Below are 17794 nucleotides of genomic sequence, written 5' to 3'. Positions count from 1 at the left end.
TGCTTGGCTGTGAAAATGTGATTATCCACATCTGTCTGCTTGTCAGGAATGGAACTTTTTTTTCCCCCTTGCATATTGGATGTCTTCATCTGAAACCCATACATTTTTTTTTTAAGCTTTCATTCCATTCTCTCATTTCCAACTGGACTAGGGAGCGATTGCTTTCAAAGCTCTGTGGCTTCACGATGACATAACCACCTGGCCGACCACAGCAGCGGCCCGAGGTCGCTTGTTCACGCTACCATATGAAGCGGAGGTCGTGGGGCTGATTCGAATTGAGATCCCCTAAAATGCCAGGTGGGCTCGGAGTGTCGCGCACGGCTGTGAGAGCCCTCGCCGGCCTGCTCTGGGTCCGCATCCTTGGCCTCCCTGGACCAGGCCGGGTTTCCATTGGCTTGCCATCTGCAGGCCACCCTACTGGGCGTCAGTGGAGCCCGAGCCAACCCCTCTGTGCCCGTACTGCTTTGCCACCATGGGAGGGACGCTGTGGGGAGCTCCCAGGGGCCCCAGGACAGGTACCCCCCGCCCCCTGTCTTACAAGGGAATCTGGCCTGGTCCCAGGCCTACAGCGGCCCCAGAATAGGGTCGAGTCTGTCAGGCTTGCTTCTGCCCAAGGGATTTCTTGAGTTTTTTAGAGCCATTTAGCAACTCTCCAATACACAGTTACATGTTTATATGCATGGGTAAATATATGCTCCAGGCTAGGGCTGCACGGCTAGCAAGGCAGATGCTGTCAATGCTGTAAGTCTCCATTTCTGTAGTTTTTCATGACTGGAAGCCATTGCTGGAGTGTGCTGTTGAAGGGGACACGAGGAGGGAACTTGAGTGCCGAATTGCCCTGTCCATCCAGCTAATGTTAGAGCAGGGAGAAGGAGTGGGGTCTAAGATCGGGGGACAACCCGCACCCCAAAAAACTGTTGCTTTGCTGGAGGCAAGACCATACCACAGAGGAGCCTGAGACCGGGGGCCAGGCTGCAGGAGGGGAGGCCTCCGTTCTGCCTGGGAAATGACCCCCCCTGCCCACTCAGTGATTCCGTGGAACCATCTGTGCTAAAAATGCTCTCCGTCGTTGACCCCTCTGAAAGTCTGATCTGATGTTCCCATTGCCTCGAGTGACCTGCCCCTGCCCCTAATTATTTACATGCAGGAAAAAGGAAGGGAGGAAAGAGTCCTTAACTGTGGTTAGGAATAGACTGTAGAGAAATCCTCTCATGCCGGAAGAGCGCTTGAGATGTGAACGTAGTTGACGGCGCTCGGAGATGGTAAATTGTATGTTGTGTGTACTGCACTACAATTTAAAAAAGAATCCTTTCACCCTGGCCCCGCCTCTGGTTAGACTCTCACCCAGAAGTGCCAAGATGCTGGAATCCTTTACTCTCTGAGTTCCAGTGAGCTGGCAAGGGAAGGGACTTTCCCTGAAGACCCAGCACATTCTTCCTGTTTCTGGCTCTGTCCGTGGTTCGTGATGCGCTGTGTCGGCCTGCCTGTCCGTCAGTGGGGTCCCACTCATCAGTGTCAGCAGTCGAGGTCCCTGCCCCACACCTCACTTGGTTCAGACCTTCTTGGATGAATCTGGATACATTAACCTCACCAAAATCTGCTTTTTTTAAAATAAGAACATCTGGCTAATTTTAGCTGCGTGTTCTGGGCCAGCTCTCCAAAATGGCATCTCTTTAAAAGATTTCCAGCTCGAGGACTCTTGCCCTGGGGGGCAGCGATGGTCTCTGGTGTCGGGTTGGGATGGATCGTCAGCGTGGACATCTCTTAGCCGGTGTGCGGTGGCGGAGGCCGGAGGGCGTGGCCTCGGTCCGCTCTGTGTAGCTCTGGACTGTTCTGTACCACTGTTTGCTGTGTTCACATTCTCCGTTTTATTTCCAGTGACACATTTAGGGTGAAAAGGTCGCCCAAACGGTCTCCTCTCTCTGATCCACCTTCTCAGGTACGATATCCCTTTGATACGCGTGATTTTACCCCCCACCCGGGCAGCGAAAGCCCATGCGTTTTGATTCCCTGTTGGTCAACAGAGCTTTCTTTTCTGCTCATCGTGGGCACGTTTCCAGCATCCTCTTTGTCTCCTACCTGGGGGCTCCCTTGCTGTTTGCAAGACATCATTTTGATCCCCGCCCTTTGGGGCAGATGAGAGCGTGTCTCGAGAGCAGAAAGACAGGTGTTCGGCGGAAGTGTTAGGTGGGTTCTGGAGGAATCACGCTGACCCATTCTGGTCGGTTCATCTGCTGAGAACTCCTGTGAATACCAAATTGAGAAAGTCCTTGGAGGTCAATGAAGATCTAGTGAGAAAGGACAGAGTGTCAGGAGCACTGGATTATGTAACCAAAATCCAAGCAGGGAGATAGAGGAAATCACGCCCTCAAGAAGTGGGGTTTGGGCCCTTGTCCCTCTAACTAGTTCCTTCATGAGATAGATCTGCACCATGACAGACTGGGAAGGTTGGCCTCGGGCATGTGTGCCCGGCACACATCTGAGCCAGGGACGTCCCAGACCAGAGAAGGGCACCCAGCCCCAGGAGAGGGGTCTGGGGTCCCAGTCCCAGCTTGGCTCTAACACTTCTGGGCTCCCCGCCACCCCTGCTCATCTGCCCCGCCCCGTGCAGATCCTCTGGGGACAGGCATGAAGATTGCCAGGCGATGTTGATGAGATCATTTCACAGACCCTGAAGTACTGTGTGGACATAACACAGTAGTTGCAGTAATAAAAGTGCCAATAAGTACATTTCCTTACTTTTTTTCCAAAGTGAATGAGCAGGAAGTTCTCTGATAACCCAGATATAAACTCCTGATTTTCGTTTTTTTTTTAAACCCACGGTCACCACCACCCCCACCCTCCCACTCCTCCCCAGTAACAACCCCCCGGGAAAGGACATTCACAGAGGAAAGAATTTGCGTCCTTGGAACCATTTTGAGCAGAGTCCAAGGACATGCTGAGGAGTTTGATGGGGACCTGTCCTGGCTGGAGGGACCGCAGACTCGGGTGGGAGGGCACCGTTGGGGACCAGAGACCGTGTGAGCGGAGAGACTGCTTCTCTTTTGCTCCCAGGACCCCACGCCAGCGGCGACACCAGAAACGCCGGTCATCTCCGCCGTGGTCCACGCCACCGATGAGGAGAAGCTGGCGGTCACCAACCAGAAGTGGACGTGTGTGACGGTGGATCTGGAGGCTGACAAGCAGGACTACCCGCAGCCCTCGGACCTGTCTACCTTCGTCAATGACACCAAATTCAACTCGCCCACAGAGGGTAAGCCCCTTGGTGGCCGGTCGGACCCCCACCCTGCCTTGGAGACCACCTTCCCTGGGGAGCACGGGGCCAATAAAAAAACTTCCAAGCCAGGTCTCCTTGCCGTCCAGCCACTCCAAGCTAAGGCTGCATTTCAAGACAGCCTAAGGCTTGAACCCAGCTGTACCCCAACCCCAGGATGCCAGCTGAGAGCCAGGCAGCTCAGGGCCCGCCAGTTCCCATCCTGAGCTCACTCGAGCTTTGCTCACTCTCTGGCTTATGCGCCTGGGTGATTTTGAAACACGATCCCAGCTGTAGGCAACACCGTCAAGCCAAATGCTCCGTGTGGATCAACCCCTGCCCAGGTCTGGGGTCTCCCGGGGCCCCCACCGTGCATCAGCCCCACAGCACATTCCACACTGGGGCCACATCTTCCCCTCAAGCCCCCAAACCAGACGGTTCACTCCAGGCTTGCCAACCAGAGGCCCGTTTTCCTGAACGGGACCCCAGGCGTGTTGCTTTGCTCATCAATATCTTTTTTCCTCCTACATGTATTTTTGCTTTCAGCTTTCTGCCTGATCCTTTGGCTTGAAAAATTCATCTCTCTTAAGTCAGCACAGCATGATTGGATGAATCAAGACTTTTTTCTTTTCTTTTCTTTCTTTGTTTTTTTTGGTAAACTGCTTATGCCGCTAACAGTGATTTTTCTGAATCTCTGTATTGGCCCCCACCCTTTCCCTTCTTTGTCAGGAACGCTGCTGGGGCCTGAAACCATCTCGTGGTCTGATGGTGCTGGCGGTCTTTCCTGCTCCTGCTGCTCTGGGAGCTTCCCTCCAGCACTCAGGACTGTTGGGATGGTTCTCAGTCTCCCTTTCCAAGCTCTTGATACCCAGCCATTCCAAAAAAATGAGTAGGAATCAATATGACGGCCACCGCACCTGTAAATCTTACCCGCACTTCTTGGCTGCTGCTAAGGAACGCCCACCTCCCTGCCCCTCCCCCCACGCCCACCGGCTCCCTCCCGGCGGGCGATGGTGTCACCGAGAGTGGGTAGCTTGTATTGCTTCCTTGGCACGCTCCCGTGTCCTGGCCACTCGGCAGCTTGCTTTGTGCCCGTAGAGTCTCTGAACGACACGAGTGAGGTCCGTTTCATTTTGGGCGGGGTGTAGGGGGAGTTTGGCTATGGACCTTCTCACCAGATTGCCGCTCTATGGTTTGAAGATGAAAAGACCATCTGAAGTATGTGTAGTTGGGTGTTTTGGCGTTGTGTGTTCTGTGGAGCAGAGCCTTTTGGTTGGCTCTCCGGGCTGCCCTCAGGTTGGGGTTTGGGAGGGTTGATAGTGACCATCTCACTGCAGCCTGACCCCAGGGGCCCTGGTCCTGGCCCCTGCCCCTCCTCAGGCCTTTCCTCTGCACACACACCTGGGCCACGAGCCCCGCTGGATGGAACCACTTGGCCCCATGTGTGTACCTCCCCGGCTTGGCTGTCTCTGCAGTGCCCCGTGCCCTGTCTCCCGTGCTTGGCCTAGGCTTCTCTAGGGTCACATAATGCTGTAATGATGATGACATGCATTTTTTTAAAAAAGATTTATTTATTTATCAGAGAGCACAAGCAGGGGGAGTGGCAGGCTCCCCACTGAGCAGGGAGCCCTATGTGGGACTCTATCTCAGGACCCTGGGATCATGACCCGAACCGAAGTCAGACGCCTAACTGACTGAGCCACCCAGGTGCCCCAATACGTGCATTTTTAATAGAAAATATAAAGATCCTAATAGTACCTGTTAAGCTAATCGGTGTCCCAATCCATGCTAACATGTTTGTTTGTCTTTGGCACGGAACCAAAACAGACAACTCACTAGCTCGGTGACATATTTGACCATTGCTTATTTTCTGCAAAACTTCAACCGATAGGTAAACCTGTACATTTGAAACAAAGTTCTATTAAACCTGCCTTCTTAGAAAATGATCAGGAAGATTCGGGAAGTCCCGACTGTCATTACAACTGGCAGGCAATCGGAAACTGTCATCTGTACGTACAAGGGACAGTTAGAGTTTCAGGAGGTGTTGACCTCCATTCATCTTTTGACCACAGCCTGCTTCCCTCCAGGGGTTGGGTGTAAAAACTGGATGCCCGGCCCCCCTATCAGATCGTCCTCCCTGTTAACTTACTGAGGTCAAGTCCAGACATGCCCCAGGGGTGCTGATGTCATCACCAGAAAGAATCTGGCCAGAGCTGTAACCTTGATTGAGGCTTTGTTCCACGGAAGTCACAAATCACAGGAAAATGAGATTTGGGGTTAGAAATAACGACCCCCTGAACAGGTGTTTGCTACAAGGCCAGTTCTCAAAGTGACGTATAGGCAGGGCTTGACACCAGTGCAGTGCTCTGAGCCCCGCTGAGGCTCCTGGATACGTGATTTCATTTCGTTTCGTTCTCAGCTCTAGAGAGTGGATCTCTGCTCCTCCCCACCTAGCAGCAAGGAAGCCCAGACTTTGAGCCGTGCCGACTTACTGAGCGATGTGGGGCGAGTCCCTGTAGATCTGGGCTGCCAGACTCCCCAGCATCCTGCCCTTCCCCACCTCGCTTCTGCGCGTGAGCACCCTGCTGCCTTCCTCTCGCCTCTAGAAAGAGGGTGTTGAACCCAGCGGTGCTGCCCTACCTGGGCCCACAAGAGCTTTACACTGTCTGAATAGTTGGAGAAACCTGGATGGAAATAGTTTAGGAAGATGCCCAGCTCATTAAAATGATGTGTCTGGGCGGTAATTTCATCAGCTCATGGCGACCCTGATCATCTCCCACTGATTAAAAACTCAGATTGGCAATTTCAAATGTTTTTCTTCGGACGCTTGCTTAGTAAATGGCCTCTTGCACAATCTTGGAAACATGGTGGGAAAAATCCTAGTCCATGCGGTCCGTAGGGATTCCAAGATTAGGAGCCTCCGAAGCCTCTCCCAGCTCTGGTCCAAGAAACCTAAGGAGAGCAGTGTTTTAGAATCAGAAGTCTGGTGGGCCTTTGAGGGTCACCCAGCAACCCTGTCTCCCTAACACGCAGTGACATCTGCCCCCACCTTCCCGCTCCAACAGAGGGGAAGGTGCCCCCCTCAAGAGCCTAACTCTTCTGTGGTGGGCACCATTGCTGTCACACTACAGACATTCAGAGGAGTGACAGTGAGGACGTTGGGAGCAACATCCTTGTCCCCTAACAAAGGGTTCCTTCTCTCATCACTTATGTTAAAATTCCAGAAATACTAGCCATGAGCCGTTATGACATACGGGGTCACAATCCCTTACGTTTGTGTAACCTGCGGTAGGGCTTTGAGCTGACATCATTAACTTTTTTGCAACATGGAGGCCCTTTGAGCTCCATTTATAGGGGAGTCAGTAGACAGGAGAAGCCCAGGGAGTTGGCTGCCCCGACTCTGGGAATGACGATCTGGGCTCAACCGCATCCTCCAGCTTCTACCCAGTCCCCAGCCAAGCTCCGGCAGCCAGAGTCGGAGGAGAACAGCCACCGGGCCCCCTCACGGTGCGTTGACGAGTGTGAAATGATTACTGGAGGCTCCCTCAGGGACGACAGGACCCATTAAAAATACCTTTGGGCCTCTGCGTTGGGAGGCGGCACATGCCTCTCACGGACGTGAAGGTGTTGGGCCTCTTGGTGTAAGTGGCGTCACCCTTCCCGGCCTGGCAGCTGCGTGTGGCCACAGCTGAAGCCGGACATGGCTCCCCCTCCAAGCCCACCCTTCGAGGCTTTAGCCCTGAAAGACTGAAAGCGGATGAGTGAGATTTTGAAAACAACATTCTGGAAGATACTCCTTCAAAGCACAGGAGATGGTATCAATGACAAGAAGAGGATCTGTTTTTCTGCACACCTTTTCCAGGCCTTTTTTTTTTTTTTTAAGATTTTATTCATTTCTTAGAGAGAAAACATGAGCAGGTAGGGGAGGAGGAGCAGGGGGAGAAGCAGGCTCCCCACGGAGCAGAGAGCCCAACATGGGGCTCGATCCCGGGACCCTGGCATCATGACCTGAGCCGAAGGCAGACGCTTCACTGACTGAGCCACCCAGGCACCCGTTTGTAAATAATAAATGAGAACCCCACGTGGCTCTGATTGGAAGTTTCAGGCCCTGTGCTGCAGGACCGCCTCCAGGCATCACCAGGAACTGAAGCTCCCGTGGATGAGGCAGACATTTCTTGGGATGGAGTGGGGGGTGGGCAAACAATCCCCCACTATTTTACTGCTACCTGCTGCCTTTGAAGGGCGAAATGGGGGGCACTGGGCAATGGGAACGGAGACCCCATCGCAGGTGGGAAAGAAGGCAGATAAGTGAGCTTGGTGACCCGAAACTCCCCCTGATCAGCTGCCGGGGGACGAGCTAAGGTTCCAAGCGGGATGCGTGACCGAGTCGAGCTGGTCACCAGAGCTGGGCATGGACCCAGGGCCTCAGTCCCTAGAAAAATCCCTGTGGTGGCTCCTAGCCTGTTTGGTGCATCCTGGGCGCTCTGTGCCATTGCGGGTGTGCTGAATGGTTTCTGCTAAACAATTTAGGGTTAAATAATGCCTTGGCACTGATAATGATACCTTGGCGAAGGAGGCCACAGATGCACTGTTATCTTCTCAACTTAAAACAGTCTTTAATAGGACAATAAAATGATAGTCCTGAGGTCCTACATCTGGAAAGGGAGTGATCTGGAGGGGGCTCTAGAAATCACCTGGTCTCTCACCGTCCCTTGCTTACCTTGCCTTTACAAGACAAGGAAGACAGTAAGTCTTCATAAATCCCTGTGCACCCTAAGAACGGATACTGACTCCGGTCCAGGACGCTGAATTGCAGCCCAGCCACTCTCTGCTCTTGCGGAGCGACGCACGAATAAGGACGGAGGCCCGCGGGACGCATGGGGTCTTTCTGGCCCGCTAATCCGCAAGACCGTCTTTGTTCCCCTGGGCAGGCCGAGCCCGCAGGCAGGAGGCGTTTGCTTCTCCAGGGAGTTTCAGAGACTCAAGAGCCGTGCACATGTTCTCAGGGCTGAGTTCCTATGGCCACATCCCCACATGCTCGTGGGTTTGGGGATGGTCTTCCAGGAAATGTGTCCTCTTAGAGCTCAGATTCAGGAATGATTGTTTAAGCGACACCTTCAACCGTAGGGAGAAACAGGTGCTTTAACACAGAACTGCGTTACGGTAGAAACAAGCATCAGAGATTGCCACGGACGCTCTTGCAGACCTGCTTCCTGAGCAGGTCGTGTGGGACCTCTTGGTTTTCTTCTCAAGTAGGAGAGGCCACCTGTTAGCTGTGAATGTGGCTTCGGTGACCATCGAGCCCTTTCTGGGTTGGTTCACCTCCACAGCCACTGTGCCCAGCACGGTTTGGGGCACATTGTGCCGGCTTGGAATTCGTTCCCTGGACAGGGAGTTCTGCCGAGAGGCAGACCTGGGTGTCCTCGTGGAATCCTCCCCCCGCCCCGCCGACCCCCCGCTTAGGGACCCAAGGGTCCCAGGGCTTCTAGTCTCCAGTGAGGGTTTTTCAAGTTTCCCTTCCAGCCTCAGGTCTCCAGTCTGTTTGAAATAGGTCATTTCTCCACCTAACTGGACTGTCATAGTCTTTGCACCTGGAAATCTGGTTTGGACCAGCCCTGTGGGCGCTGGCAGGGTTCTGGGAAATGTTCCAGAGGACTTGCGAAGCTTCTCTTAACAAGCAACATTGTAGGAAAAATGTATGCTCTTCCCTTGCCTGGGAGCATGGCGGGGGCTGCATTCTCAGAGGGACCGCGGAGGGGCCAGTTCTAAATGCTGTAGCGATGTGGGAACATTCTCCATGTTGCACGTGAGACACAGAGAAAAGCAACACTCAGAATAGACTGTTCTGAAAACTCGGCGCATGGCACTCAGATCTGCCCCGGCTCAGACCTCTGCTGCTCACACCTAACTCCCTTGGACTGTCGCAGGCGCCCAGATGGCAGGAGTCCCTTCGCCGCCAGCGGCTGACGAGTGGTCTGAAAATGGCTGAGCGGAGCCTCCCCTTCCAGCCAAATCAGAAAACTCGAGAGTTAGTGGATAAGCTCAGAGTTGAGAGTCTGGTTCCAGACCCCACCCTGCCTGGCCCAGACCTTTCCTCCCCGCCCCCGAGTCGCTGACTCTCCTTTTGTTTCTTTGCAGAGTTGGATTACAGAAACTCCTATGAAATCGAGTATATGGAGAAGATTGGCTCCTCCTTACCTGTAAGTCCTGCCTCAGGCCAGCCGCGGACTGGCTTTCCTTCCCTGTCTTGTGAAAATGCAGGCGCTGACCTCCTCCTGAGCTCGGGTCCCAAATCCAGGGGGGTCCTCTGTGCCCGCAGTGTCCTGGGTGCACAGTAAGGGTGACCTGGGACCACTGGGGGTTGGAGGTTTACATTCCGTCTGCTCCGTGGGGCATTTCCAGGCAGCAAATGAGAATGCACTTAGGCTTCCTGCATCGTTATTTCCCTGGGTTAAGGAAGACTAGTCGGAGATTTCCTTAGAAAGATGTAGCGGTGGGTTGGTGGTTTTGAAGGTGTACGATTATCTGTTTCCTTCAAAGTAATTGCTTTATGTAACTGAAGAGTGGCTCTTCTGGCAAGATGTACCCCCCCCCCCCAACTTGCCATCCCTTTCTCATTTAAGTGGCTGTGATGGGTGCTGGACCCCGGGTTTCCTGTCTGCTGCCTCTAGGGTGCTTGGCTCCTAGCAGGACCTCCTGTGTCATGCTGTTGTCCAGTGAGGCCGTCAGAGGCCCAGAGGCCCCAGAGGGCTGGCTGTGACATTAGTGGCCCGGACATATGGCTCGTATCTTTATCTTTCTTTGCATCATGTGTAGATGCTGGGCTTGCGGCTTCTGACCTGTGGTCGGCAGACCATGGTGGAGCTGCTCACCACACTCAGCCACCGTGCTTGTCCCCACACCCCTCCGTCTGCCCGTGGGCACCACCCAGGCTGGGGTCTTGCCTACCCCTGTATTTATCCCCAGTGGCACCATGGTTGGCCATCCAGAGGGGGAGGCCAGGAAACGCCGGCGGACAGTGTGCAGCACCCCAACACCATTACGATCCCTCTCCCCTCGACACTGTTCCCGGCAGCACACGTTTCCTCTTCCCTCCCCTTTTCCTCTCCTCTCCCCTGGCCGCACTGGCTTGCTGCTCCCTTCTGGGTGGCTTGAGAAGAACGAAGGCTTTTCCCCGATGAGCTATTTCTTCTGTAGAAGAGAGCTCTGGTTTTTATCTCTCTGGCGTGTTCAGGCCACCTGCAGCCGAGCTGACCTGTGCCTTTGATCCCTGCAGCAGGACGATGACGCCCCGAAGAAGCAGGCCCTGTACCTTATGTTTGACACGTCTCAGGAGAGCCCGGTCAAGTCTCCCCCCGTCCGGACGTCAGAGTCCCCGACGCCATGTTCAGGGTATGACTTCCAGGAGGAGAGTGTTTCGGGGCAGGCCAGCCGTCCCCAAGCCTCTGAGCCCCGTGGCACTGCTTATCCCGGTGTGGTTTCATTTGCATGGATGTATTCACACAGCCCACCTCCGGGCCTCTGAGTGTCCCCACGGACACACACGCGGGTGAGGGTGTTACCGGCTGCCCTTTGTCCTGTTAACAGCTGACTGCGAGAGCCCCTCCCATCGCCCCCTGGCGCACCTAAGCTATGGTCTTATGATGTGACCCATGGGGAGGCAGCGTGCCACAGCATTCAGACCCGCAGTCCCACTCCCACCCCTTACTAGCTGTGTGACCTGATGCAGGTTCTCTGACCCCCTGTGCTGCCATCTCCTCATGGGTAAAAGGGGGTAGTCATAAAACCGATCCTGTAGGAATTTTATGAGGATTAAATGAGGCTCTCTGTGTTTTAGGCACCCCCCCCCCCGCACTGTGCCGTGTGGCTGGGGGTGCCTGTCCTCCAAAGCCACGGAGAGGATGAAACAGAGATGCTCTAAGGAAAGCGGAGTGCCAGGGAGGCGGTCACTGTTAACGTGGCTGTGAATCAGCACTGGTTAGGGCCCTGTTCTGAGCCGGTGGTGCTGGGTGGGTGCGGGTGGGCTACCGCTCTGGGGCTGGGACCCTCTCACCCCTTTACCTGCCCCATTCTCTAGCAGAAGTGAAGGCACTTGCTTTGACTTCCCAGACGGACTTCTGAATCCACCAGGGTATTGAGAAAGACGGTGGTGATGTTGTCACAGCAGTAGTCGTGCCGGGGACCGTGTCAGGTGCTTCACATGCGGGCAGTGTCTCCCCTGACCTTCACCCAGCACGGTCTCTTGTACTACAGAAAAGGAAACTGAGATGCAGTACGCAGTCACTTCCCCCAGGGTGCGCCGCCAAGGGACAGAGCTTAACTCTGGCTTGTGTCTTTAGCCGGGAGCGTCTGTGCTCCTGACCGACCCTTGTCCCGGCCCTTGTCTGCAGGCTCTGAGGTGGAGCTGGACCACCCTCTCCCTCCGGTTGTCCAATTGACAGGCTCCCCGGCCACCCAGCACCCCCCCCCCTCCAGTTTCCCTCTGGAAATGCAGCTGTGGAAACGCAGGATCCCTTGGGAGGGTGATTGAGTCGGGGCATCCCGGTCAGTTTCAGTGGGATTTCCAACGAGACAAAGATGCTCTTTGCTTCCTCAGGTCAAGTTTTGAGGAAACCGAAGCCCTTGTAAACTCAGGGGCAAAGATCCAGCATCCTGTCCCACGAGGCCTGGCACCCAACCAAGAGCCACACTTGCAGGTGCCAGAGAAATCCTCCCAGAAGGAGCTGGAGGCCATGACCTTGGGCACTGCTTCAGACGCCATTGAAATTGTAAGTGGGGTCGGAGGGGCCTGAGATCACTGCGGGTGAGGCCTGGGCCCGCTGGGTCCCATCACCAAGGGGTCCAGTCCTTCAGAGCAACACTTACCTGGCTCCTGGTGTGGGGCCCTACCCCACCCCCAGACCACAGCAGCCAGCCTCAGAGACCCCATGCCCTAGCCGTGAGAGAAAAGCTCTTCGTTCCCTGTGGGTTTGTAGTTCTTACCTCACTGCCGTATTTGCCTTCAGGATTCTTGATTTTCCACTTTAGTCTCATGGGGCTGGACTCTTGCTTCTCGTTTAGGGGACACTTGGTTCTCCCGGGCCTTGGTGATGGGAAATCCCTCCCGTTTGTAGACCTCTTTGTATATCCCTCCCCTCCCAACCCCTCTGGATCCTTGCAGAGCGAACAGACTCCCTGAACATCTAAAACGGGCCATCCTTCTAGGTGGATTTTTATTTTTATCTCTTACCTCCTGCCTAGCAGTCCCCAAGAGGGTTTGAAGCTGTTGACTTAGTTACTTTTAGTGTTACTTTTGTTCTGTATTAGTAGACCATTTGTCTCATGCTTCAAATATTTATTGAGCACCTACTGGGTGGCACCTACTGGGTGGCAGTTAGATGCTAGAAAAATAGGACTCAATCTCTCAAAAAGACACTATGGAAGGACTCATGCATGATTCAACTTCTACAAAGCTGGTTTCTGACTTTGGAGTCTTCCCAATAGACCCAGAGACAATTTTTCATTGGAAATTGTCTTTCTATTATTTAGAAAATGACCTCTACCAAAACCTTTGACACATACTTGTAGGTGTTTTCTTGATGAGTTATATTATGTTTGGAAAACCCATCTACTGCCTTGTCTCCCTCACCAAGATTTTCAAATAATTAAGTAAATGTTAACTTCCATCCCACTGGTTGGTTAGGGAGTGAGGGCTATGTGGGGGGTGAGTGGGCACCTAAGGCTTGGGGGATGGGAGGGCGGGAGCCCCTCAATCTCAAGATGCCATCACCAGCAGGTGGGAATGAGTCCAGATGAGAAGGAAAGCAGTGTCACCCAACTAATGCTCTCTTTAACGTTCAGTCAGAAATGTCCAGCAGATGGGTGCATGGTCCTTGCTTGGAATCGATGTCACTCTGTGTCTCCTCTATTTTTCTTCTGTGTCCTCCTCTGCCGGCCTTCAGACAGCTCCTGAGGGCTCCTTTGCCCCTGCTGACGCCCTCCTCAGCAGGCGAGCTCATCCAGCCTCTCTCTGTGGTGCGCTTGACTATCTGGAACCCGACTTAGCAGAAAAGAACCCCCCAGTATTTGCCCAGAAACTTCAGGTTTGTAGCCCACGTGTGACCTTTTGGGGAGTTTGTGAAAACCTCAGTAGAGAATGAACTCCAAGCCCCGAATGCAATGAGGCAGGATCTAACGAGGGATTGCTGGAAATGCTCCAGATGGAATCTCTTCTCCCTCAAAGACTGATGTGTGATGGCTCTTCTTGATCCAAGACGCCAAAATGATATAAATTGTGTGATTACAGATGGGACAAACCATTTGTATTCCAAATGGGAAATTGGACCCAAAGAGTCATTTTTCAGAAGTTTTGATAGCCCCCAAAGCTGTGTCTGTGATTTATTCACAGAACCAAGGGTATTAGATCACCAGCGAGCCAAGCTGTTTGTATAAATGGGAGGGGAGGCTATCTCAGACTCCCACTGAGATAACATCTGGACTCAGGCTCACATCTGGAACCAAAACAATTAGCTACTCTGTGCCTTAAACCTGACAACTTAATTTGATACCCTCTAGACTAAGAACTTCAGAGCAAACCTGGAGAGATGGTTAACAGTCGTTTGAGAATGTGAAACCATTCATGGGAACTGTTGACCATCTCGATGTAAAACAAACAAAAAGGAAAGAAATCCAACGAAACAGTGCAGTCAAAATTTTGATCCCGTTTTAAAAATCATCTCATATTTGACCACACGATCCTTCCCTACAGACATTCTGAAGGGCAATTAAAAAAAAAAAAAAAAAGAAAGAAATTAAACACTTATTTCATGATCTGCTGAGGTGTTAATTGTGCAAGAAAGCCAGAGCGTGTGTTTTTCCTGAGTACCTGTCATGACACATTCACTTGGCACATTCATTTCTTGGATGTGGGACACATTGACGTCTTGTCTTGATGCATTTCCCCTGCGATTTGCTCACCCCCCGCCCCTCGGACAGGAGGAGTTAGAGTTTGCTGTCATGCGGATAGAAGCTCTGAAGCTAGCCAGGCAGATTGCCCTGGCTTCCCGTAGCCGCCAGGACACCAAGGTACGGGTTTGCTGCTGCCGTGCACGGCCTCTTGAGAATGTGGTGTGGTCCAGAAGTTTCTTTGCTAACCGTTGGCCAAGCAGGCAATGCCGGTGTTCTACCAAGCCGTCTAAAATTTTCTAAAAAGCTAAAAGCGTAACTCTTGCTTAAGTAGACGCTGAGCCCATGTCTAAGATCTGCTTAACTCGGTAATGAAGGAACCAGCAGGGCGGTGAAGCAGGTCGAATGGAGGAAAATGGGGGAACCCAGTGTAGAGCCAGTGGAGCGAAGGCGGCCAGAATCTTACTGTGACCTTACTGCAAGGTTTGCTATAAAACCGGTTAATACTGGCTAAACAAGACAGTGCAATATACCCTGGGAGGTTTTTTTTGGTTTGTTTGTGTTCTGCGAAAATCATTTGCTTCTCCACTGAACAGAAATCATTTGCAGCCTTTCTGTTTTCTACAAGTTAGCATCTAACCGTACGGAGACGGGACCCTAATCAATAGTAAAGAGAGAAACTGAGACCTTCCTGAGACCTCGGGCGGCCCCTTAGGCCAGAGTCAGTAGAATTAGAGCAAAGCAACCCTTTCCTCTAAACGGCAGATGGTACATATTTTAGGCTTCGTGGGCCATCTGGTCTCTGCCACGGCTGCTACTGTCGCAGCTCAAAAGGCGCCACAGACAATGTGTAGATGAACGGGGTGGTGACGTTCCAGTCAAACCCTCTTTACCAAAGAGGGCGTGGGGCCATTTGGCCCACACACCATCGTTGGCCAAGCCCTGCTCTAGAGTGAGATACTGACAGCGCATGCAGAAATTTTCTTTGCCTGGCTTCCAAGTTTGGAGTAATTTTTCTTAACAATTTGAACGAGTTGCTGAAGGCGTGCAAAACTGTGGTCCTCTGAGGTTCAGGCCGCTTCGTTCCCATCCAATGCCGCACCGTGTTGGGTAGCCCGGTGCTCTCTGTGGCCTTGACCGTGTTGGTGAACCTCTCTGGGCCTCCGTTTTTCCAGCTGTGAGATGAGGCTACTAACCGTGCGTTTGCAGGTTGCTGTAAGGGCTGCAGATGATGTGTGCAAAACGGGTGCCGTGCCGGGCACACAGTAGGTGTGCAGTAAATGACCGCTGCTCTTGGTAACTGACCTTCACTTTTGCCTCTGTTGTCTGATTGGACACTCATAGCATCTCTGCTGTAGGAGGGGTCCAGGTCCCACTTTATAGATGGGGAAGAGGAGTCACGGAATGGGGTCCAAGGCCCAGCAGTGATTCACTGACCCAGCGGGAACAGATTCCAGTTTCCAGATGGGAGCCCCTTGCCTGTCCCATCTCAAGGAACAGCTCCCTTGGTCCAGGATCAGGAGCTTATGGGCTGCTCCTGCCCTCAAGGCCTCCCACATGTAGTTCCCCTGGGAACTGTCCACAAGGTGGGGGGCTCCCTCTCAGAGACATCTCTCAGTGAAAGAAGGTAGTCCCGCTGTGGGTGTCCGGACTGGGAATACTGGGACCCAGCACAGGGACAAGATTGTTCACACACATTGCTGGCGTTGCCATTCTCGTGGTCAACCCTTGAGGCTGGGTTTAGTCTCCATGAGTGAGAGTTTTAGAAAGTTTTAGGAAGCATCAAGCCGTGAGGATTCTTTTCCCCATGAAATTTATTTCTTGATATCTTAGGGGGAGTAGCTTAAGGACAGAATGTATGGCTTCAGGTGTGACCTCCGTAACTACAGTATATTCCTATCCAGAGGTTTGAGGCAGGATTGAGCATGTTCTAGTAAGAGTTCAGATGGAGCGAGGAATGTTCTGGAGTGCCCGGTGCCCCCCTGCCTCCTTCCTTTGGGGATGCATCAGAGATGACGGTCGGCAGATACTGGCCGGCCATTGACTTCCTGTCAACGACAGCCTGTTCTCCGACCCCGTTTCCTGCTTTTGGTGTAGAAAATATTGTCACGTGAATCCACTTCATGTAGGTTGGAGGGACGGGCCCCAGCTACCTCCTTATGTATCTCAGAAGGATCTGCTAAAAGAAATGCTGGTGGCAGGGAGCTGTCTGGGAGTGTGGGAGCCTTTGTCTCGGCCACCATAGCTGGTACCACTTTTCAGGTTTCTGTGGTTTCCTGCTCACGTAGACGCTTGATTGCCCCTCACTGCATCGGAAATCGCTGATGGGGAGAAACAGCAGCTGTGTATCCAATTTGCTCTTTTTTCTGCCCATACATTTCGGCTGCAGGTGACATAGCCCAGTCTTCTTGGCAGCGTGGTCTCAGACTGTTGCTAACACAAAAATGAAATCACTTGGAATGAAAAGAAATCACTCGGAGGGCTGAAGGCGGCACGAAATGTGGCGGTGGCGACTCCTGGTCGCTCGCACGAGCCGCTTCCCTGTCCACCAGAAGCCGGCGGAGCTGACCTTGAGCTGACCTTCCAAGGACCGCAGTGGGGTTTCCTGTCGCATAAGTCAGAAAATGTCAAAGAGGAAGGCTCCGTGGGGCTGGGGTGTTGGGCTGGAGCGCGTCTGGCTCAAGTGAATTTGGATTCACTTGCATTCCCGGGGTTCATCTGACCACGGTGGCCGGCTGTGGTACAGCAGCCCCGAGTGTGATGAGGATGGATAGACGGGCCGACTGTGTGGCTTTGCGAGGGACACAAGGCGTGTGGGGGATGGATTTCATTCAGGTATATGACAGATACTGGTGGTGATCCCTAAAGCCACTGACCTTTCTGGAGGAGGGGACCCAAATATAAAGAACGAGGGATGTGTGTGGGTCATGTAGGAACCAGGGTCATACAGACGGCGAGCTGCAGGACCGGAGGTCCTCCCAGAAGCAGCCCCTCCGGGAGGGGCAGGGTGCTCATCTTTCTCCTTCTCCAGGAGTCCTGGCCCGTAGAGGCAGACCTGGATTTCCAGGGGGCAGGGAAGGAGTTAGGTCTGGGACAACCTGAACTGGTGACTGGCCTGGTAGCTGGGCTCCTTCTCTAGTTCTGTGTCCAGAAACCACCCAGCACCCCCGATGTTGCACCTCGGGATGCCTAAAAGCTGCAGGAAGTCTGGAGAGCAGGGGCAGAGGCCCGCCCCCTGGGTTTCAGCAACTGTTTGCCAGTTTGGGGAATTGGCGGTCAGGCCGAGCCTGTGTTGAAAAGGGTCGAGGCCAGGTCTTGACTCAGTGGGAAGGAGTGGCCAGTCGGTGGCTGGTGGTGCCTCCTGTGGGTGTGACTAGGGCACATACTGAGTGTCCTCTTGTTTGTCATCCTGAGCTGCTGTCAAATTTGGATGCGGCAGCTCCCCAGGGAAAAGGCCCTCTCCTGCCCCACCTGGCGTCACGTAGCCTGGACGCTCCCCTACTCCACCCAAGGGCCCAGCCTGGTCCACTCTCCATGACTTGGCCCAGCTTGCCGTGGTCGCCTGGCCTGATCTAGATTCCTGGTCCACACTGCGTACACACCTGTCATGGTCACCGCCGGCCAGCCCACTCCCAGAGACTGGAACCCCGCCTTGGT

General features: G+C 53.4%; 1 protein-coding gene across 3 annotated transcripts in view; it reads left to right on the top strand.

Annotated features, from left to right (window-relative positions):
* TACC2 (transforming acidic coiled-coil containing protein 2) overlaps positions 1 to 17794 on the top strand; it is a 137401-nt gene that overhangs the window by 101713 nt on the left and 17894 nt on the right. For 2 of the 3 annotated variants that reach the window (XM_080822630.1, XM_080822631.1), the window contains exons 6-12: positions 1879 to 1939; positions 3055 to 3253; positions 9392 to 9453; positions 10530 to 10645; positions 11850 to 12021; positions 13195 to 13335; positions 14228 to 14317. In XM_080822630.1, coding sequence (XP_080678756.1) covers positions 1879 to 1939; positions 3055 to 3253; positions 9392 to 9453; positions 10530 to 10645; positions 11850 to 12021; positions 13195 to 13335; positions 14228 to 14317 — 841 coding nt within the window. The remainder of the gene's footprint in view (positions 1 to 1878; positions 1940 to 3054; positions 3254 to 9391; positions 9454 to 10529; positions 10646 to 11849; positions 12022 to 13194; positions 13336 to 14227; positions 14318 to 17794) is intronic. The other variant, XM_080822632.1, reaches the window with a different exon arrangement.

Source organism: Martes martes (assembly GCF_963455335.1).
Source record: "Martes martes genome assembly, chromosome: 14".
In the NCBI taxonomy this organism is placed as follows: Eukaryota; Metazoa; Chordata; class Mammalia; order Carnivora; family Mustelidae; genus Martes; species Martes martes.
This window is presented reverse-complemented; position numbering and strand designations above follow the sequence as displayed.